Here is a 22,911-nt window from a genome sequence, read left to right as displayed (position 1 = left end):
TTTTGTGTTTTCTATATGTCAAAACTAAATTTGCCTTTTTGCCATTTCCACTCCTTTACTCATAACTCCATCTTTTTGGAGCTTAGCAGAACCAGTTTAATCCCTGTTCCACATGATAACCCTTCAACTTCTTGAAGACAGTCAATCAACCAGCATTTATTCAGTTTCTGCTTTGTGCCACATACTGTTGGTGCTGGGCGTATGAAGAATCATATAATCCCTAGTCTCGAGAAGCCTACATTCTAATAGAATGGACAAGTACATATATAAGTATATACAGAATACATTGAAAAATAATAAAGCATAGTTAAATGCAATGTAGTTAGGAAGAGAGTACGTTAGAGCTTGGAGGCTGGGGTTTGGGCAGAGTAGAGGGAGAAAGGCTTCATGTCAGAGGTTGTTCTAGAAGGAAGAAAGAGTCTATGAGGCTAAGGTGGGGAGGGAGTGAATTCAAAGAATATCTGTCCTAAGTTTTCTCTTGGCAAGTTGCCCTCATTTCCTTCAAGAAATCCTCAAATGGCAATTGATACTCTAGACTGCGGTTCAGACTCTGTTGGCTTTCATCCTGCTTCCCAAACTTCTTCTTGCAACCCCAGCCTTTAATTTTGAATTCAAGCTAAACAAATAAAAGCTAATTCTGTGGCTCAGGCTTACTTTATAATGCTCCCAGTAATACGAGTGACTTGCTATTCCTAGTCTGGAATTAATTCAGCATTCAAGCACTAGCTAAACCTGTTACATTTGACTTTTGTTTCAAGTAGTTTCTCAGGGAATTTGTCCAGTTGGACACGTTCCACAAAATCTCTGGATTCCAACACATTAACACCATAGATATGTTCTTTTCTGATCTCTGTTGCCTGTTTTCCTCCCCAGGAAAGAACCCAGGCATTTGCATATAGTAAACAAATAGAAACAGGAAGCCCTGTCATCCCTTTTATTTTATTTTATTTTTGCATTTTGGAGGGCAGCTGGGGTTGTGACTTGCCCAAGGTCACACAGTTAGCTTTTGTGTTAAGTGTCTGAGGCTGGATTTGAACTGAGGTCCTCCTGACTCCAGGGCCGGTGCTCTATTTGCTGTGCCACCTAGATGCCCCTGTCATCCCTTCTATATGTCTCATCAGGGTCCGTGGAAAGGACATAAGGGGAAAGGTAGTAGAAGGGTTGTTAAGATAGCCATTAAGCTATTTTAGCTTCTCCCAACTTGTCTCTCATACCACACCTACCCTAACTATTAATGAAGGACTGTTTAAGGAAGTGTCTGATTATAAGATCACAGATTTAGATCTAGAACAGACTTCAGAAGTCTTACCCTCTCAGTAGAAACTGAGGCCCAGAGAGAAGTGACTTCCTCTAGGTGACCCTACTCTACCCCAAGTTCTCTGACTCCAAATCTGGTAGTCTTTCAAATGAGTGCTTTGATCAAACGAGATCACTTTGTAAAGCACTTTGACCATTTTAAAGTGCTATTTAGTTGCTAGTTGTTATTATCACAATTATTGAACCACGGTGAAATCAAGTAAGCTACACTCTTTCAAAGACCGATAGAACGTTTGTAACTGAAAAGATCTGAGGGGTCATTTAGTCTAGTCTTCTCATTTGACTAATGAAGAAACTGAGGCCCAGAGAGATAAAATGATTTTTCCAGGGTTATACAAGTTAGTTAATAACAGAATCAAGAGTCAAACCCACGTCTCTTGATTTTCAGTCTAGTGTACTTTCTACTATACCGTAATTTATGAGTTCAATTTATTAATTATTTATGGATCACTTATAATTGTTACTCCTTTGAGTAAAACTTTTTTTGGGGGTTGCTTTTTGTAGTCAATTCTATTGTCAATGCTGCCAAGGGCATCCACATCTAAAGAGATTGATGCTGGACTTCTTTCCATCATTTCTTACCCTGCATTTGCAGTGGAAGATGTGAACATTGTGAATGAGACGAAAAATGAAATCATTGCCAAACTCCAGGTAAGACTTTGTTAAATTTATGCCTTTCTGCTCCATAATGAATTGAAACTGTTGTGTCTTTAAACTCCTGCCTTTCACTCGAGTATGGACTTTTGTTTTGTTTGATTTTGCTGTGTGGAAAGTAGAGCAGTTTATTCAACACTGGGACACAGCTAACTCTGAGGTGAAGTATGGTATATTACACCGCATTTATACACCTGTCTGAGGGTGTTACCAAGAGTTACAGCCAATTGGAAATCCCAGGTGGACTCACAAAATTGCACCATTTTTATCCCCCATAGATTTATAGTTAATTAATTTGTCCTCAATTGGACTGTCACTGCTACTTTCATTAATTTTTTTACTATTCTCTTATTGATGTTGGTTTAATCGGCATTGACTCTTCCAAACCTTTTTTTTCTCTATTCAGACTGCTAACCTCAAGTGCACCCATCTTCATCCTTATAGGCAGATGATTCTTTCTTTGTTTATGTGATTGAGGCCATCAAGCCTAAAGCTCCTTCAACTCCTCCTCCTTCATTCTCAGAAATATCTTTGTATCATTCCAGTTCATCTAGAAAATGGAGTGTGCAAAGTCGAGTAAAATGAACTAAGTCTGGAAGAGTGAATGAACCAGATTATGAGTAGCCTTAAATGTCAGACCAATGAGTTTGTATTTATACTAGAGGCACTGGTGAGTCAGTGAGGATTTTTGAGCATAATAGGGACATACACTGAACTATCCCTTGGGAAGAAAATTTTGGCAGTTCTGTGCCAGATGGATTAGAGATTAGAGTCTCGATGCTTTGAATTCAATTAGGCGGTTGTTAAGAAATAATCCATGGCAGAGGCATTGCAGGCCTGCAGCTACCATACTAGTAGCTATGTGAATGGAGAGGGGGACTTACATAAGAGATGCTGTTGAGGTAGAAAATGTGGTAAGACTTGATAAGTAAATAAATAACATGAGATAAGGAAAAGGGAAGCCCTGAATACATCTCTATTTAGAATCCTAAATCATTGGAAAGATAAAGTGCCTTCAACAGAAATGAGGAGGGTAGGGGATAGAGTTTTGTTTGGATATGTTTGAAGTTCCTGTGGGACATCCAGGGAGAACTTGTAGTCATTGACATGGGACTAAATATCAGAAGTTCGGAATACGGCTAGATATGTGAGTTTGTGATCAGATCTGTCTGAGAAGATGAACTCAGCAAAGGTGAAAGTCAAGGCAGCCCAGGACAGATCCTTGGGCAGGACCCCCATTAATAAAGGGACGGGAAAGGATGGTGATCTCATGAAGGGCCACATCCTTCATGAGACCTTTCCTGGTCCCCTCCTCAGATCCCTGAGTCGCAGTCTGCTCCCAAGACCTCACAAAGCACTTTGCACTCCTAGTGCATCTATTATGTATTGTGGTTTCCCACAGTTATCTATACTTTGTGTCATTTCCCCCACTAGACTCGGGGTTCACTCTCCCAGAGCAGGGTCCCAGTCCTTATCTGAGGTGTGTTTCCGAGGGCCTACTACAGGTAGGCATGGATAAATGTTTGTTAAATTAAATTTTCAATGAAAATGATGGCGATCTCACCTCGCCTCTCTGAAAAATACTTTTTGATTCTTAGAGGGCCAAATGTACATAGGGTTTTCACATCTCAACAAGAAAGGAACAAGAATTCATTCAGATGTTCAGCTATTCAAACAATAAATTATTGTATGGTTTGGTAAACAGGAGGAGAGGGTGGCTTCTCCACTGGAAATCCCCTTGCAGGTATTGACCAAAACCTTAATTTACTTTGCTATTACAACACATAAAAAATAAGTGAAGGTCACGTGGAACATTTGTCATCCTGGGGATAGTCAAATGAAGGTAGATGAGAGGAGGCTGACATGAAAGAAGATTGATAAGACAAATGAGTTTGGGCCTAGGAAACTTAAAATATCTTGCTGACAAGAATACATTTTATTTGTTTTAAAAGTTTTATTAATATCTTTTATTAGTTCTCAAAGTCCTTTCTGGATATAACTTCACCACCCAATAAACCTTACATTAGTCGGTAAGCATTTATTAAGGTGTAGACATAAAAATACAAAAAAGACAGTCCCTGCCCTTAAAGAGTTTGCAATCTAATGGGAGAACACATAAAAGGAACAGCAAAGTGGGGAGGTGAAATGGTGCGGGCATGCTGAAGTCAGAGAAGCCTCAAAATAGTGAAGCCAGGTGGGGAGTGAGGAAATGCCTGCTCTGAACCCCCTCCACAAATGGAGGGGCAGAAATGAGTAGTGATGAGATGTGGGTACCGGGGTGGCCAGGTAGCACAGCGAGTAAGAGCACTGGCCCCAGAGTCAGGATGACCTGGGGATCGAATCCCGGGCTCAGATACTTAGCACCCACCCAGAAACACCTGGCCATGTAACCTTGAGCAAGTTACTTAACCCCGATTGCTTTAAAAAACAAAAAGATGTGGGTACCAAGACTGATAGGATCTTGTAGAATGATGAGGTTCCTTGGGCGTGATGGAGAAGCAGTTATATTAAAAATTAAAATAAATGAGACATTATATAATAAAGACAGTTATTAAAGCCAGTCAACACATTGAGTCTAATAGTATATATATATATATATATATATATATGTATATATATATATGTGTATATATGTGTATGTATATTTGCTTTTTGGAGGGGGGAAGGCAGGGCACTTGGGATTAAGTGACTTGCCCAAGGTCACATGGCTAATAAGTGTTAAGTGTCTGAGGTCAGATTTGAACTCAGGTCCTCCTGATTCCAAGGCCAGTACTCTATTTACTGCACCACCTAACTGCCCCTATACAATAATTTATACTCATAGTTACCAACTTCTCTACTGAAAAGACTGTTTTATTATTTCTTTTTTAAATTAAATTTCATTTTTTATTATAAACAATCATCAGCAAACAAACATTCCAATATGCAAAAAAGAAAAACAGCTTTGAAGGATTTTATAATTCTCATCAGAATAGCAAGCTAGTAACTTCAGAAGACCCATGATGAAAGCACACCTTATATGTACAGTGAGAGGTGTGTATCATCTCTTGCAGACAAAGATCGGGCATTATAATGATTCCAAGTTTGACTTTTCTTTTTCGTTGTCATTTATTTGTATGTTTTTTCTCTACCAGGGACGTTATGGATGCTGCCGATTCCTTCGTGATGGCTATAAAACCCCAAGAGAGGTTGTATTAAACATTTGACAAGACCCATTTAGGGATTCAAATCCACCTCACCACAGACTTGGCTGAGTTTATTTAACTGTTATGTGAAAGAAGCATTTGTTAATAGTAGTGTCAGTTTTGAAGTCAACAAGTGTGGAATATGAAAACTTTGCAGATAGCAAGCTGAGAATTGAGATCTAGGTTGTAGAGAAATATAGACAATATACCAGGAAAGAGTTTTTTTCCTTTCCTTTTTTGGGGGGAGAAAATGGAACCAGCTTAATCATAGATTTAAAGCCAAAAGGGATCTGAGAGACCATTGAGTCCAGGACTCTCATTTTATGCATGAACAAAGAGGCACAGAAATTAGAGAACTTGTCCAGCGTCACACAGCTAGTGAAAGTCTGAGGTGGAATTGAACCTACAATTTCCTGACCCCAAGTCCCGTGCACTAAATACTGTACAAACTGCCTCTTTGAGTTGTTTTACCAGTTCAACCAGCATAAAAAAATTGACCATTTTTACTCCAGCACTGTTGGATACAGTGAGATATTTGTCAGGACACATAACAAAGAAGGCATATTTTCAGTTCTTATCTACTTTCTATTAAGTACTATACAAAAAACTGAGTTTCTATTTCTTGAATTACAGTAGAATCTTCATTGCCTGAGCATGTGAATTGTGATAATAGTAGGTTCTTTCTTAGAAGTCGAGCGTGGTAGTTGTCTAAGTGTAAGTCATTTTACACGTTTGTGTAATACATAATCCATGTGCGTATGTGATCCTTCTGTATTTTTTAGAATACATGCAAGAGGCAGCATGGCATGGAGGACTGTCTTTGGAGTCAGCAAAGTGCACACCATTTAGTTTCTCACCGCCCCAGGAAACTCTGAGATGCAGAGGGCCGCTTTGGCAGTCTTGATGACCGCTTTGGTCCACAGACCCCTTTTCCAAATCATATTTTCAAAAGCATAACATAAAATGCTTACGATTGCAAAGGAAGCCAGTTATATTGAGATGGTTATCATCTTTTTTAAACCAAGTCCAAGGACTCCAGACTAAGAACAAGATATAGACAGGTTGTCATTCCACAGTGACGGAGGGAAGTTTTGTCCTAGGAATTCCCCACACTGATGAAACCGGAGCTCTGGAGCCTCTGAAGCCTCTTACTAGGCCCCCATTCCAAAGAAGAAAGACCCGTACATTACAGATAGTTAGAAGACCCCTGCTAGATCATCAGGTCCCACCCCCTCATTTTATTTTATGAAGAAACTTGGGTCTAAATAGGGCTTGACTTGCCCTAAGTCCAGAGTAATAGTAATGTGACTAGGATTCAAACTCAAGTCCTGAGTACACTGTTCTTTCCACGATTCTACCTCCTACTTCCCCCTTTACTGACCGCCCCCCCTCAAAAAAAAACCCCAAACCACACACATACACCCTTAGGCTTGGAAAGGACCTCAGTGTCTCTCCTGTTCAGCCTTCCCAGCAAGTGAATATCCAGGATTGTGTTAATACCCCTAGTAAGATGAATATAGTCATAAAATATATGGACATGTGTAACCGGGAAAGACTGTCACTGTGTTTAATTTCCAGGACCCAAATCGACTACATTATGATCCTGCTGAACTCAAGCTTTTTGAAAACATAGAATGTGAGTGGCCAGTATTCTGGACATATTTCATAATTGATGGCGTGTTCAGTGGTGATGCAGTGCAGGTAATAATGACTAGCATTTATATCATGCTTTATGGTTGCACACATGTTATTCGTTCATCAGTGTACTTCAGTGTGTACGAGGAGAAAAGCAGCTTCAGGCACAGAAGGAGATAACTTATTCAGTTCTCCCTGAAACCCGCTTAGATGGGGAGGAGGCTGCAGAGCCGTAATTGTGACCTGGCAAGCCGCGGTGCTGCCTTTCACTCCGCTGCTCTGTTGAATTGCTGGGCACTGTTACCAGTCATTCCCCTCATGTGATGAACTAATTATTTACTGTTCAGTCCTCATATCAGTCATTATTTTACACTCCTCACTAGTGCCCTGTTATCTCATTCCCCCAAATCCAGAAGTGTTGATTCTAGATGCATGATTTTGAATGACACTCAGATCATGACCAAGCTCTGACCAGCTTGGTGAACTGCAAGTACTTGAGCCTTTGTCTAAGTCAGAAAAAATATTTCCCATGGAGAGTGTGGGCAAGGCAAGTTCTCTTGCCTTACCAGGGAAACATGAATACCTCAAGATAGGTTTTTAGAGCCTGGGGCTTTGCTCAGCCGTCAAAGACATGTCTGCTTTTGCAGGAACCGTTACTTGACCAACCACTGCTATCTCTTCAGCTAGGAACCCAGGCTCCAGAGGTGGAGGACCTGGGTTCAAATTCTGCTTCCAGTACTACATATGTGAACCTGACCAAGTGATTGACTCCCTTGAAACTAAGTTTCTTATCTTAAAATTAGAGGCGCACTCAGTGGCACTTCTTCTTTTTTTTTTTTTTTTTGCTTTTTTGGAGGGCAATTGGGTTTAAGTGACTTGCCCAAGGTCACATGTCTAGTTTTTGTGTTAAGCGTCTGAGGTCAGATTTGAGCCCAGGTCCTCCTGATTCCAGGGCCAACAGTGGCACTTCTAAGCTATGTACACTGTCTATCTCTAGATTTGTGATCCTATGGATTCAAGGCGATTCCTTCGACTAGAGTCAATACTGTGTAAGTCCTCACTAAAAACCATCTGTGGTCTGGGCTCTCTCAAGGTGCAGATGTGCATGCCCATATTCTCCTTGAAATAGCACTTTGCTAATCCCAAAGGCTCATATCATATAAACCAACCACATTAATCAGGCACCCCTCCAAACATACATCCCTTAAACCATTACTGGCATTCAGACAAGGGAATTGGGTTAGTCAGGTCACTTGCCCTGTATTCTGTAGTTGGATAAGAGCTGTTTTTCCTTCCAAGTGGAGGATCATCCGTCCCTTCTCCAGCTCTATGACCGTATATACCTAATGCATTCCAGCCTCCCACTCTCAAATCCTGTGAGATAAGAACATTGGCATAGAGATCTTAGTCATGTGTTTTAGTTATAACTTATTATTAGGTCTAATAATGATAATGATAGCTGACAATATTTTATAAATTCACTTACATACCTTCTTCCCTCAATCCTCCCAGCAACCCACTGGTATAGAGTACATTGTATTATTACCCACATTTTGTAGATAAGGGAACTCGAGCATAGAGGTGTTAATTGACTTGCCTACACTCACATGACTTGTAAATAAGAAAGTTAGGATTATAATCTAAGGGGTCTGACTCACAAATCAAGGACAATCTGTCTCCCTGTTCCCCTTCCCCCCATTAAGCTGCTGCGATAAATTAATAGTATGTTCATATATGGTATAATTATATATCGTATAGTAGTATAGTTCATGTGATGGTAACTATATTGAATTACATTTCAATTTTAAAAGCACGAATATGAGTGGTATTTTTCTTTTTTAATTTTTGTATGGGAATGGTGTCAACTTTTAGGTCCAAGAGTACCGAGAGGCATTGGAGGGAATATTAATTAGAGGCAAGAACGGAATACATCTAATGCCAGAACTATATGCCATTCCTCCTGGCAAGGTACAGTTGATCTTGCAGAATCTGAATTTTCTTGTCATGTCTCTGATATATGTCAGTTATTGAAACATCTATTGGTAATTTTTTTCCTCCTTTCTCTTTTCTCTCAGAGGAAATTATTTCTAAGACTTTGTGATAACTTCATCAGATGAGTAAGATATCTATAACTTTCACTCAGGAGAACAGTGACCTTAAGTAGGGTTGTCAAAGAATGTTTGATGTTTGGCACAAATGCTTTCTTAAAAAATCAGATACATTCAGGTTGAAGTGGGAGAGTCTTCAGTAATAACCTAAATTTCACTGCTGCTTCTTAGTAGCTTTCATCAAAAATATCACATTCTGTTGTCTGACATTTTAAAAAATATTCATTGAAAATTATTCCTAACCTCCCTAAATATGTCTGACTTCCTTAGGATTTTCCTTTGACCCAAACATTTTCTCTAAACTATTTTTGAAACTTGAATTTAAGAGAGTAATTAGAAGTCTCTCTTTGGGTGATATTAAATTATCCAATTCAAGAACATTCCTTAAGAAAATTTGACTTTCTCTGGTGTCCCAGATTTTGAAATGGCCAAGATACAAAATTGGGGATGGGGAGGAGGCAAAGAGTGAATAGAATGCATAAAATGAGGGGAAGGTAATTTGTATTTTTTTTTTAATCTTAAAAGCTAGAGATCTACATTATCTGTATTGTGATAATTAAGATATATGTAAAATACCTTAAATAATTTTCCACAAAAGTTTGATAAATTGATATTTCTGTGGGCAGAAATGCGTGGTGTAAATCATATAAACAAAAAAATGAAAAAATGTTGTTTCTGTAAATCTGTAAAATCTGTAAAACGGAAGTGTTTCAGAAGCTGTGACCAACCTATGAGGCCAAGTTGGGTTTTAAGATAAGAATAGAGAGAAAGAGCCTAAATCTGTGATTTCATTGGCATAGGGAATTCCCAGGTATGGAAACTCCCTCTCGGTCCAGGTTACTGCCTTCTCTGCAACTTCTATATAATGAATTTGGTTATTCTGTAGATCAGATCGTGTCCCCTTTTGTGTAATGATAAACATAGAATTTTATTAGGCGTTGATGGCCACATAATCAAAGAATTTTGAGAGTTGGAAGACATCTCAATGACTGTACTTAAAAGGGATCTCCCCTATAACATACATGGAAAGTGGTTTATCAGAAACTGCTTAAAGATCTCCCAGGAGGGAGCGGGGTGTTGTAGGAAAGGCAGACAGAAGAATTGTCAGAGGATTCAAGGGATGTCGCCTGAAGAATTGCCATTTACAGAAAAAGGAAAGGTTCAGTATCAGTCCTGAAAGCTCAAAATTAGTCTGCAAGACTCCTTGGCAGCCAAGAAGGCTAATATTAGTTTTAGTTTCCATTAAGAGAGAGGATGGCATCCAGAACACAGGAGCTGATAGTTATTCTGTATTTCCTGCTAATCAAACCAGATCATTGTTTTCAATCATGGATGCCATGTTTAAGGAAGGGTAGGAACAAGCTGGGGCACAGCGAGGATCATGAGGGGGTGGAAGACCAGGCCGCAGATCGCCTGAAGGTAATAGGGATGTTTGACTTGCAGAAGAGAAGACTTGCAGGCATCGAGGGTGTTATATCTTCAGGTATTGGAAGGCCCAGCATGTGGGAAGGGCTTAGAGCTTGTCTTTCTTCGCTCCAGAAGGAAAAAAGGCAAGCAATGGATGGAAGTTGTAGAAAGTAGGCTCTAGCCCCATGTCAGTAAAGCTTGCTGTCGTTCTGTGAAGGCTGTCACAAAGTGAATGGGCTGTGTGGGGAAGCCGCGTGTTTCTATGTCACTGGAAGGCTTCCAGCTAAGACTCAGTGGCCACTGTTTGAATATGTCAAAGAAGAGACTCCTGTTTTGGTACCTTAGACTTCTAAGGCCCTTTCTAATGCTGAGAGCAATGATTGGATAGTTTTTCCCCCCTTTATTTGTTTTTTCCAGATTATAATCGTTTTATTAGTAAATATCACCACCTTGTGGGGATCTGATTGTATATTGTCTTGTTTTGAAAGTGGTATTTTAGAATACAGTTTGGGGTAATATGACCAATACCAATATTATAGTCTTACCATGTTTAACCTACAGAGTTTAGATTTAAGGATCATGGCTTAATCTCTGATAAATCCAAATCTGTATTATGATGAGCTATGCTAAGACAGTGTTTTACACTATGGCCCTTAATTGTTGAATTGAGGACCATTGTATGGCATAAAGAACATTTAATTTAGAATCAGTGTACCTGAGCTTTAGTGCCAGGTGTCGCACTAATTCTGTGACCTGGAATATGTCACTTCACCCCTCCACCCTCTATCCCGTGCCTCAGTTTCCATATCTGTAAAATGAGGGAGTTGAATTATGTGATCTCTGAAGTACATTAATTGTAGCTCCTTATGCCTGAGAGATGAGAGGTACAATCAGAGAACAGAAGCCAGGATTCCTATTATTAACTTTCCATTTACACATATGTGTATACACAGGCATGTGCTACTTATGTGAGATGGAATCATTAAACCATAAGACCTTTTAGAGATGATCTGATTCAATTTCTCCATTTTAAGAAACTGAGGCCATGAGAGATTAAGTGATGTGTTCAAGATCATGTAGCTAGTTAGTGGCATCACCCAAGTTACCTGCTTCCCAGGGTTAGGTTACACTTAGCTGTTTAAGTTGGGTTGACCCACTTTATGACTTCTTTGAATTTACTTCTCCAGGTAGATGAAGAATATAAGAATCCTCACACTGTAGATAGAGTGCCACTTGGGAAGATACCTCATTTGTGGGGCCAGTCTTTGTATATCCTCAGCTCCCTGTTGGCAGAGGTAAGAGCTTTTGTGTTTTAACAAACTGGAATGCTGCTTTTGAAAGCCCAAAGAACTGAGGCACTCTTTTTCTAGTTTCCTAGGTAGCAAAATCAGTTATTTCTCTCTGTTTATGTCTTCAGAAATCTCTTGGTGTATGTCACTTCTGTAGAACTGGCGGCTCTTATATTTAACCTGAGGCTTAGAAGAATCAGTTGAGCCAGATAAACAGCCGGCTCTCCGGTGCCTCGCATTCGGGACCTGCATCTCTCTTACTTCAGCAGGCATTCTTTTCTGCTTGTCTTTTGGTCTCTGCTCTAGACAAGCAGGCTCTAATCTGACCTGGTTCGTCTCCCAACTCCGACCCTAGTTAGCCCTCATCCAGGTGAGACCCCCTCCGTGGTTTTCCTGTGCCAGGATGTAATAAGATTGTCTGATTCCAGCTGCTGGCCAAAGGACAAGCCTCCCAATGGCAGCCTGAACTGCGGCAGCAGTGTCAGGCCTGAGTGTTGGAAGCTGAGGGGGACCTTATAATCAGCCCCAGGTGTCACTTGGAGTCCGTCGTATTTTTTGGGCTCCCTAGGCAGAGGCCCTCACAAGTCATCTCTGATGCGCAATCTGATGTCTCTATTTTCAGCAGACTAATATTCACTAAATTGGCAAAATTAGGACGAATGCAGAATTCCTGTCTGTGAAGGTGACTTTGCAGAATGTGCATTGCATGCATGCATGCTTGATTATAATCTGTGGATTTTCCAGTGCCTCTGCATTTTTTTCTAAAAATCAGTGAATCTGCTGCTTCAGGGTTGGCTAGTGTTTTCTCTCAATAATACCCCTATTAGCAGGGAGCTAATGTATGCTACAGTAAGGAATGCCAGTCTCTATGAAAGTCCAGTGGGAGTTCTGTGACTTCTTGGATGCTGCTGTCACTTTCCTCCTGGGTTCTCCATACAACTCACTGATCTCCTGAAGCACCCTCAGGCTTTTCAGTAGACAGGTATATTTGATGACCCAGAGAACTAGTTTATCTTCACTTCTGTCTGTTTCAACCTACAGAAAAACTTATACCTCCAATATCACTGTAAGGGCCACTGTTTTACAGACTACACTTCCTTCTTCCAAGCTCTGACCCTGCATGTAATTCTCCCACAGGCTAATGAATGTAGAAAGGGACTAGATAGTGTGAGAGAAGAAGTAATCCATAGCCAAAGCTCCATTTGAAACCTAGAAGCAGTAATGAGAGCTCATCATTGTCTACTTTGACCATAAAATATAGAAGGTCTTCCATCATTCCCAGTAGCTCAATCAGTGCCACATATACTAGGTATTATTTTAAATTGGTTTCACTCTATTTATTGCCTACATTCCTGACTATGGAAATTTTTAGGCAAATGCATTGTCATAACATCCTATGTAGTTAGGTGCTGCATTGGAGGGAGAGTTAGACTTGGGAGTCAGAATGACCCAAATTCACATATTGCCCTCAGACATTTACTATCCTTGTGATCCTGGACAAGTAATAACTTTGCCTCAGCCTCAGTTTCCTCATCTGTAAAACAGAGATAATAATAGTCCCTACTTGATAGGATTGTTATAAAGCTAGATTTGCAAACTTTAAAGCACTGAAGAAGTGTTAGCTGCTATTATTGTTTATTATTATAAAAACCAACATTTGAACATCCAGAGAATCATTCCTCAATCAGTCAAATGACAAGTATGTATTAAGCCCCTCCTGTGTCTTGGGCACTGTGCTTGGCATCAGGGAGACAACTAAAATGAAACAATTCCTGTTCACAACGATTCTGCATTCTAAAGGAGGATACAAGTACATGTATAAATGAGTGGGATAAATATGGAGAGAATAAATACAGAGAATACAAAAGTGTATTTTGGAAGTGCTTGGAAGTTGAAGAAAGATGAGGAGAAGCTTCATGTAGAAGGTGATGCTTCAGCTGCATCCATCTCAGAGGATTATGGGAAATCTATGAGATAGAGAAGACATTCCAGGCACGGGGAATGGCCACTACAAAGACACAGAGATGGGAAGTGGAGGGTCATGTGTGAGAAAAAGAGAAAGTTAGGGGCAGGGATATCCAGTGACATGAGAAAGATAGGTTGAGGCCAGGTTGTAAAGAGTTTTAAAAACTAAACAGAAGTGTTTGTATTTTATCCTAGGGGCATCTGAGGAAATAAGGGGTCAATAAAGTTTGTTGTCAGTAAAGCAACATGGGCAGATTCAGGGCTTAAAGAAAATTACTTTAGCTGCAGTATCTGTAGCACCAAAACAATATTCACAGCGCCTATAGCCACCATGAATATGCTGGTCTAATGCTAAATAGTAAAATATAACAGACTCTCCATATGTAAGACAGAACCAAAATATTTATTCAAACACCAGAAAACCGAATCCATCATAACAAGGAAATCTGTACACAATAACAATGCAGGGGGCACTGCCATTCCCAAGCTTTCCCACAGACTTCCCGGAGGCTCGCTGCCTGCTTCTTCCTCTTTTACCCTTAGCCCTGGCTGCTCTCACCAGCTTCCTATCAGCTCTCCTCCATCCCTTGCTGTTCCATGTGACTCAGGCTTCCTTGTGACCTATGCAGGTCACATAAACCTGGGATGGGAAGGATTTTCCCATTTACATGACCATTACAGTATTCCAGATGGATTTGGGAAAGGAGAGACTTAAGGGAGGTGATAACAGTAATCTAGAGAAGAGGCTTGTTCAGGTGATGGCTGAGTAGAGCGGGTCAGAAGTGAAAATTGTTGTAGAGCTTTAAATAGCAAGATTTGGCAACCAATTAGATATGTGAGGTGAGGGAGGGAGGAGTGAAGTCTGATGGAGAGGTTAGAAAAGTGGTAGTGCCAATAACAGAAATAGGAGAAAGATACTGAATTCCGTTTTGGACTTGTTGAGTTTGAGATGTCTCTGGGACATCCAGTTCAAAGTCTTCAATAGCTACTTGGTGATATGGGATGAAATCTCAGGAGAAACTGAGGCTAGATCTGTTGGTCATCTATATAAAGATATTAATTCAACCCATTAGAGTTTATGGGCTCACAGAGAAAGTATAGAGAGGAGGAGGCCCAAGACAGAGCGTTGTGATGCTGAGCAAGTCTCCTCTTTGTGCCTCTGTTTCCTAATCTGTAAAATGAGGAGGTTGGACTCGATGGCCTCTAAAGTTCTTCATATCTCTTACGATTTGTGATGTTATAAAAGCAAGAGAGGAGAGGGTAAATCTAGGCAGAGAGTATAGTTACCAGTGCCAAATACAGCAGACAGTTTAAGAAGAAAGAGGACTGAAAAAAGATCATATTTGGAAATTAAGCGATCATTGGTAACTTTGGAGAAAGCAATTTCAATTGAGTAATAATGTTAGAAACCAGTTTCAAAAGAACTGAGTGAATGAGAGAGTAGAAGACTTGAAGACAAGTATAGACAGTTTTTTTCTAGGAGCTTGAGAAAGGGAGAGATATTAGATGATAACTTGAGGGAATAGTAGGGTCTAGTGAAGAGTTTTTAAAGATGTAGATACTTAGCTATGTTTGAATTGAAGGCATCAGAGAAGGAACCAGCAGATACATAGTGGTTGAAAATTAAAAAGAGGAGGGATGACTGAGATTGCAATCTGCTGGAGAAAACTGAAATGTATATTTGTAGAACAGGTGACCTCGGCAAGGAGAAAGGCCACTTTGTTTTCAAAGACGAGGGGAAGGAGAGAATGGGCAATGATATCAAGATATGGAGGAGAATGAAGTCAGATGAACTAATAACCTTACGTTGTACTAAGGGGAGGAGGGATTGCAAGTAACAGTGAAGGTGAAGAAAAGTTTAGGAGGAGTGAGACATGGATGGAGAGAGATGGAATGATAGGAGGTTATGATCAAATAGATGAATGTCAGAGTTTTTGATAAAGGAAACAGGGAGCAGAGTCAAGATGGCAGAATAGAAACAGGACCTCCACGCGGCTCTGGCTTCCACCCCCTCCAATTCATGTAAAAGGTGACTGAACAAACTTTGGAGCTACAGAACCCACAAAATGACGCAGAGAAGCTAACCTCCCACTGAGGACAGCTTGGCAGCCTGCCAGGAATTGGCCATCACAGCACTCTGGGAGCTAACCCCAACCTGGCTCGGAGGTCTTAGGCCCATGGCAGCCTGACCAGCTGGAAGGACCTCAGATCACCAGCAGCTGTGGTGGTTTCCAGAATTATCAACCCATAGATGCTAAGGACAAAGTGAGAGGTCAGTGCAGTGTGGACTTTGGGATCCAGTAGTTGGGAGTGGTGTGGGCCTTTGCCCTCAGGGCAAGAAGCCACTGAGGCTCCCTGCCCCAGCCACCCCCACATGGTAGCTTCAGCTCCTGGCCTGCAGAGTGTAGGGGGACCAAGCACCAGTCTGATGGGTAATCGCTCTTGCTTTAACCTGCTTGGATCTGGATTGCGGTCTAGGGTGGTGGTCCTGGGGGGCATCAGCTTGCCAGAGCATGTGGAGGCTTCAGAGAGGGCACCCATCGAATACCTTCAGCAGCTGAGAAAACCCCAGTGTTTGGGACGAAACTCTCCTGTCTGGTGGTAGCGTCCTACTGTGGCAAAAAGCCCAAAAGTCAAATCATTGAGTGGCAAAATAAGCAGGCAAAGGAAACAAAGCAGACAGAAGATTCCAACATTACACTCCTATTTTGGGGATAAGAAGGAGCAAGGCATGGAACAGGAGGAAGACAGTGAAGTCAGAACTCCTGCACCAAAAGCTTCAAAGGAAAATACGAGCTGGTTACAGGCCATAGAGAACCTTAAGAAAGATTTTGAAAACCAAATAAGAGAAGTGGAGGAAAAATTGGGAAGAGAAATGAGAACAATGCGAGAAAATTAAGAAATGAGTCAACAATCTGACTGAAGAAAATAACACCTTAAAAAATAGACTAACACAAATGGGAAAAGAGGCTCAAAAAGGCAATGAGGAGAAGAATGCCTTAAAAAGCTGAATTTGCCAGATGGAAAAAGAATCTCAAAAGCTCACTGAGGAGAATCATTGCTTCAGAATTAGATTGGAGTAAACAGAAGCTAGTGGCTTTATGAGAAATCAAGATACTATTAAACAGATCCAAACAAATGAAAAAGTAGAAGGCAGTGTGAAATATCTCATTGGGAAAACCACTGACCTGGAAAATAGATCCAGTAGAGATCATTTAAAAATTATTGGACTACCTGAAAGTCATGATCAAAGAAAGAACCTAGAAATTATCCTTCAAGAAATTCTCAAGGAAAATTGCCCTGGTGTTTTAGAACCAGAGGGCAAAATAGAGGTTGAATGAATCCATCCATCACCTCCTGAAAAAGATCCCAAAAAGAAAACTCCTAGGAATATTATAGCCAGGTTCTGGAATTCCCAGATTAAGAAAAGAATATTTCAAGCAGCCAAGAAGAAATAATTTGAATATTATGGAAACACAATCAGGATAACCCAGGATCTGGCAGCTTCTACACTGAGGGATCGAAGGGCTTGGGATATGATATTCCAGAGGTCCAAGGAGCTGGGATTAAAACCAAGAATCACCTACCCAGCAAAACTGAGTATCATGTTTCAGGGGAAAATATGGTCATTCAGTGGAATAGAGGACTTTCAAGCATTCTTGCTGAAAAAACCAGAGTTCAATAGAAAACTTGACATTCAGATACAAGAAGCAAGAGAAGCATGAGAAGGTAAACAGGGAAAAGATAAAGGAAATAAAATACTTGTGGATAATGTAAGATTAAGTATATGACTCAGTTCATCTTTGTAGCTGAAGTTGTGAAGAGGTTTAAGGAGACTTAGGAATTGGTAAGTTAGACTGTGCTTTGTAGTACACAAACCTTAGTTACTGGGGCTAGTCTGCTAGCAGTAGGGAGAGGACAGCTATATTCAGGCCCAGTATACAAGCAGGGTGCCAACTGCATTATTGCAAGAAGCAAATTCTCCTTGAACATGAGAGATCAGATCTGGCTGTCACCTTGAAACATCTGAATCAGCAAACTTCCCTGGAAACTGACATAAAGCATAGTAGGCCTCTCCCTCATTGTGTTGACCCACCTCAATTCATATGAACGTTATGTTCCATGGTTTTTCTTATATGGGACTCCCCTTGACCCTAAACTCTATACTCTTAGTCTGTCACTATTTCTTGTGTATGGATAGGAAGAATACCTTGTTCAAAATATCCATGACTCATTGAGGTGATAAATACTTGTTGGATTGGCATCATAGCGGGACTCAGAGGAGGCCATGTGAGGCAGTGTACAATGTACACATGCTGGAATTCAGAAGAGGTCCACCAGCAAACCAGCCCCAATAACCCATAATGTGAATGTCTGGAGAGGTGGTAGGTGACTCAGTCTAGAGGACAGGCTGAGTTGGGAGGCTTAGCAGATTGTGCAGGCAAGTGAGAGTCAGGCAAAGGTACTGACAGTGCAACCGGCCACACTAAAAAAGACTGATGCTTTAGAGAATTGAGGTGAACCAGACAAAGAAGTTAATTCCTTTGTACTCCCTGCATTTCGACTTCCTGACAGTTTTTTAAAAAGAAATTTTTTAAAAATCACTAATAATTAGAGAAATGCAAATTAAAGCAATTTTGAGGTTTCTTCTCAAACCCACCAACTTTGCAAAGTTGCTTTTAAAAAAATAGGAAAATGTTGGAAGGACTGTGAGAAAACAGGCACATTAATGCACTATTCATGGAGCTATGAATTGGTGCAGGCATTCTGGAAAACAGTTTGAATGTATGCTCAAAAAGTCACTGTGTGTATGCCCTGTGATTCAGCAATAACACCGCTAGACCCATACCCTAAAGACATCAAAGAAAAAAGAAAAGGACCCATAGGTTAACAAAAAATTATTACAGATTTCTTTGTGGTAGCAAAGAACTGGGAAGTAAATCTGTGCCCATCAGTTGGGGAATGGCTAAACACATGGGATACGAATATGATGGATTACAGTTGTGCTGTAGGAAATTGTAAGTGGGACAATTTCAGAGAAACTTGGGCAGATTGGTATGAAATGTGAAATGAGTAAAACCAAGAGAAAAATCCATCACATAGCAACAACAATGGGGGTAGGGGCAGCTAGGTGGCACAGTGAATAAAGCACCGGCCCGGAGTCAGGAGGACCCGTGTTTGGTTCCGTCCTCAGACACTTAACACCCACACACAAAAAACTAGCCATGTAACCTTGGGCAAGTTACTTAACCCCACCTGCCCTCCAAAAGGCAACAAAAAAAATCACTGGGGGAGGTGAGGCAGCATTTTGGTCTCTTGTTCTAGTGTGGACTTGTTGACAGTGAATACTTGTTTCTGTACCTTGCCCTCCCTTGCCTCTTTCAATGCCTTGGATTTTAGTGTTCCATGGAAATGCAGATACAAGTAGTAACAAGCAATTAATCTTAATGTCACTCTTAACAAGTTTGTTTAATTACTGTCATGTCAGCTCTGCCTCAGGTAGGAGAGTATAATTTTAATCTGTTGGCATCTTTTTGGCTCTTCTTTCTGTCATTCAGTGTTAGTTATTCTTCCTAACTTTTGTGTTGTCTGTAAATTTGGTATGCAGACCATTTGTGCTTTTATCATAGGAGTTGTTACAAGTGTCGAACAGAACAAAGCCTAACATAGATATATGGAGTATTCCACTCATGGATAAAATTGTTAGTGCCCCAACAAACCAGAATGAAACCCCCCCAACCATAAACCAAACCCTGTACCATAAATTTCAAAACCAATGAGGATTTATTGAGTCCACTAGCAAGGGAGACTCTGCAAGGGCACAAAAGGACAAAACTTACATAGGTTTCAGTTTAGGCAGGAGATTAATTGGATATGAGGTACCTTAGTATTGGGCAAGCTGCTGGGGGCCTATCGCTGTTGTTCAGTTGTGTCTGACTCTTTGTGACCCAATTTGGGATTTTCTTGGCAGAGATACTGGAGTGGTTTGCCATTTCCTTCCCCAGCTCATTTTACAAATAAGGAACTGAGGCAGACAGGGTTAAGCATGGATCACACAGATAATAAGCATCTAAGGCCAGATTTGAATTCAGGAAGAGGAGTCTTCCTGACTCCAGATCAGGTCCTCTATCCACTGTGCCACCTAGCTGTTCTGCTGAGGGCTTGTAGAGTAGGAATCGGGATTGTGGTGTCCTCTGAGTAATAGGTTAGCTATCTCTTGTAAACCCTCCCTAGTAGAGGGACTGTCCTTTCTGTTTCAGCAGTAAGGTCACAGGCAGGGTGGGGGTTGTAATACAGACAGGCTGCTTTAGGTTTCTCTGCTACCCAGAATTCCCTCCAAGACCATTGATACTCTTACATCTTTTTTTTTAAACAATTCCCAAATTATTACCAGTCCAAGCAGAAATGGTAAGCAGCTTATGGAATAGGTAACAGGTCCGTAACACATAGAAATAAGAAAATAAGCAGGGCAACTAAAGAAATCCAGTGAAATTATAGCTTTACAGGTGTTGGCTTCTTTGGCAGTGTCCATGGTATTCAGGTGTCTGATAAACACCTGTGCATCTTTCAGGCATCTGTCCGTGAATCAGGGTAGGTATGTGCAGATGGGGGTTGCAACGAAAACAGGATTAGAGGCAAGGTAGAGGAATTGCAGACAAAATGGAGTTGTTTTTGCTTTCTCTGTTACCTGTGTATGCTATAAGAATTATCCATCTTGGTTGAAATTGAATGAATGAATGAACCAGCCTTTAGTAAGCTCTTACTCTATGCAAAGCTCTGTGCTAAAGCTGGACACACACGGAAGAGCAAGTACATCTGTGTTCCCAAGGTGTGAGTCATTGTATGTGAGGAGGTGTCACTTATAAGTCAGAAAAGTGACAGGATCCTGTGGCCCTTAGAGTGAGGAAGGAAAAAAAGCAGGACTCATTGTGTCATCTGTAATGTCATTTACATCAATATTCAGGTCTCTGAAGACCTTTTTCCCCTTTTTAAAAAAAATTTGGCAGATGTGTGTGGACAGTTATTTCCCTGGCTTCCATTTTTAGGCGTAAAACCTTTTTAATCATTAGATTTTTTTAACTTTTTTTTCTTCTCCAAGTAAGTGTGTTTTTACTGGTGCCCAAATTTATGCCATCCCCAGTGTAACAGTGTAACAGACCCAGAGTCTGTTATTCATTTCTTTTAAGCCATGATCCAGAAATCTTTTGAAGCCCCTAACATCCATTATGCAGCTTAAGATTCCTGTTCTTCCCTAGGAATTTGAGCTGTTCAGAAGTTATTCACCCCTTTAATTGTTTTTTTTTTTCCCTCTTTGTTTTCACTTTGAAGCATTTCATCCATTCTTTCACAAACTCTTGAGTTCTCCTTTGGATAGACATTCCTCCAGCTTCTCCCTTTGTTGTGTAAACAAATAACTGGGCTGTTATTTGGTATTGGCAGAAATACAAGTAGTAAATTCTCAGGTCAATCAGAGATTCCTCTCACCTTCCTCCACACTTGGTGAAACCTAGAGCCTAAGTTTTCTGGTACTCTTACAACTCTTAGGGTGTTTTCTCTCCCCAGGGACTGCTTTCTGTTGACTTTACCTACTCGCTATTCCAGTAGCTCTGTCGGGGGGAGCTCCCCAGTGCTGCTTAGTCTATGGCTGACTTTCCAGCCATTTTCTAGAGCATCCCCCACCTCCTTGGAGGTTTTGCTGCTTACTTGATCAAGTGTCTTTTCATATTAAATGAACATATCTGTGAGAAGGGCTTATTCAGAATCAAATTTAGAACTACCTCCTCTTTATCTTCTCTTCTCACTCTAATCAGACTTCTGATGAACTCTGCCTACTTCTTGGTTAATTGATGTCACAGTGTTATTGTGTCATAATTATATTCTCCGGTCTGTTAATATTTCTGGAGTTTTGATTCAGTTGCAGAAAAAGAAATCCAATTAAATTTTTATGTACTCTTCTCCTAAAAGGCAGCATAATACTGACCTCGGGCAAAATAGTAAATTGCCTTCCTCTATGTCCTGGCTCCACTGTTTTTATCTTTTTTCTCCACTTTCAGCACTCCCTTATCTTTCCAGTCCCTGTTGCCTCAGAATGGGTTGTATTCTGTATTGTAGAAAATACATCTGATTGTCTTTTTGACGTTAAGTTGTGAGAGACCTATTTCCTCCCCTCCCAAAGTCATTTGCTTTTCCCCCAAAGTTTACTTGGAATCATGAATGTTTTAACCACAGCAATGTTTCAGTACTGATGTAGTTCTAGCATCAGTGAAAAATTTTGAGGGGAAAGGGAGGGATGACTTACACCACCAGAAAGCTACCTCTTCATCCTAAGCATAAAACTACCTGTTCATGACTCTGAAGTTTCCTGTTTTCTAACATTGTTTCAGTATTTGACAGGGAATGGGCGTAGTGGTTGTAAGTAGCCCAATAATTTTCATATGTTTGCTGCTCCTGTAAACATTGTTTTACCAATACTTCTAAAAATATATTGACAGGCTGCTGACCAACTATGGAGTGATTTGGAACTCAAAGGGGAAATTAACCAGTCCTAATAGTATAGTAAATCAAGAAAAGGGGGAAAGCTGTAGACTGGCATGGAAAGAGCACTGTTCTGTGGATTTCTCTGTTGTGATAAAATGGGGAACATCATCTAGAACATGCAGAGGGTGTCCCGTCATTTAGTTGCAGCATGTTCCTGCAAAGTCTGTGGTAGAGTGGATGATGTCAAAATCTTGACTGTGTTAGCTGTATTTAAACCACTTAACACCATCCACTGAAATGAGTAAATAAAAGTGATAACATATGAAAATGATGCTAATATTGCTAAGCGTTGTTGAATGAGCAAAGCAGAGAGATAGGAAGTGGTAAAGAGTGGGAGGACTGAGACTAAATTGCTTAAATCAGTCAACAGCCGTTAAGTAGGCAGCTGCTGTGTGTCAGTCGTGCTAGGGGCTTGATATACAGACACAAAAATAAAGGAGGCAGACTCTGCCCTCAAAGTGCTTTCATTCTGTGGAGGAAACAGTGTGCATGTTTAGGTAGTTACAAAGTAAAACAAGGTAATGTAGAGAGAGGGCTATGAAGGAGAAACCCTAGTTGCTGAGGGAATCATACAGGGCTCATGTGGGGAGGGGGTTTGATCTGAGTTTTAAAGGAGACCAGGGATTCTAAGGAGAAACCACATGGTCTCACCTTGAATCCTAATGACATATTTTTCTGTAGTCAGTTGTTACAAAGGAAGAAGTACTTTTAAATATGCTATCCTACATATTGTGAGATTACAAACATTTTTATTTCTAAACCTGAGGTTTGGGATGAGGTTTTGGTTAAACACCTTGTTTATAGTAGTAATAA

General features: G+C 40.5%; 1 protein-coding gene across 3 annotated transcripts in view; it reads left to right on the top strand.

The window, feature by feature from the left end:
* The window catches only part of PHKA2 (phosphorylase kinase regulatory subunit alpha 2), a 108,724-nt gene that overhangs the window by 49,368 nt on the left and 36,445 nt on the right, over window positions 1–22,911 (top strand). For all 3 annotated transcript variants that reach the window (XM_069100720.1, XM_069100719.1, XM_069100721.1), the window contains 5 exons: window positions 1,822–1,968; window positions 5,106–5,159; window positions 6,735–6,857; window positions 8,664–8,759; window positions 11,494–11,601. In XM_069100720.1, the coding sequence (XP_068956821.1) occupies window positions 1,822–1,968; window positions 5,106–5,159; window positions 6,735–6,857; window positions 8,664–8,759; window positions 11,494–11,601 (528 nt within the window). The remainder of the gene's footprint in view (window positions 1–1,821; window positions 1,969–5,105; window positions 5,160–6,734; window positions 6,858–8,663; window positions 8,760–11,493; window positions 11,602–22,911) is intronic.

This window comes from Petaurus breviceps, unplaced genomic scaffold (assembly GCF_028583685.1).
Source record: "Petaurus breviceps papuanus isolate PSGF00001 unplaced genomic scaffold, PetGlider_PUasm1.0 419, whole genome shotgun sequence".
In the NCBI taxonomy this organism is placed as follows: Eukaryota; Metazoa; Chordata; class Mammalia; order Diprotodontia; family Petauridae; genus Petaurus; species Petaurus breviceps.
The sequence above is the reverse complement of the archived record's forward strand: the minus strand, read 5'-3'. Positions and strand labels throughout refer to the sequence as shown.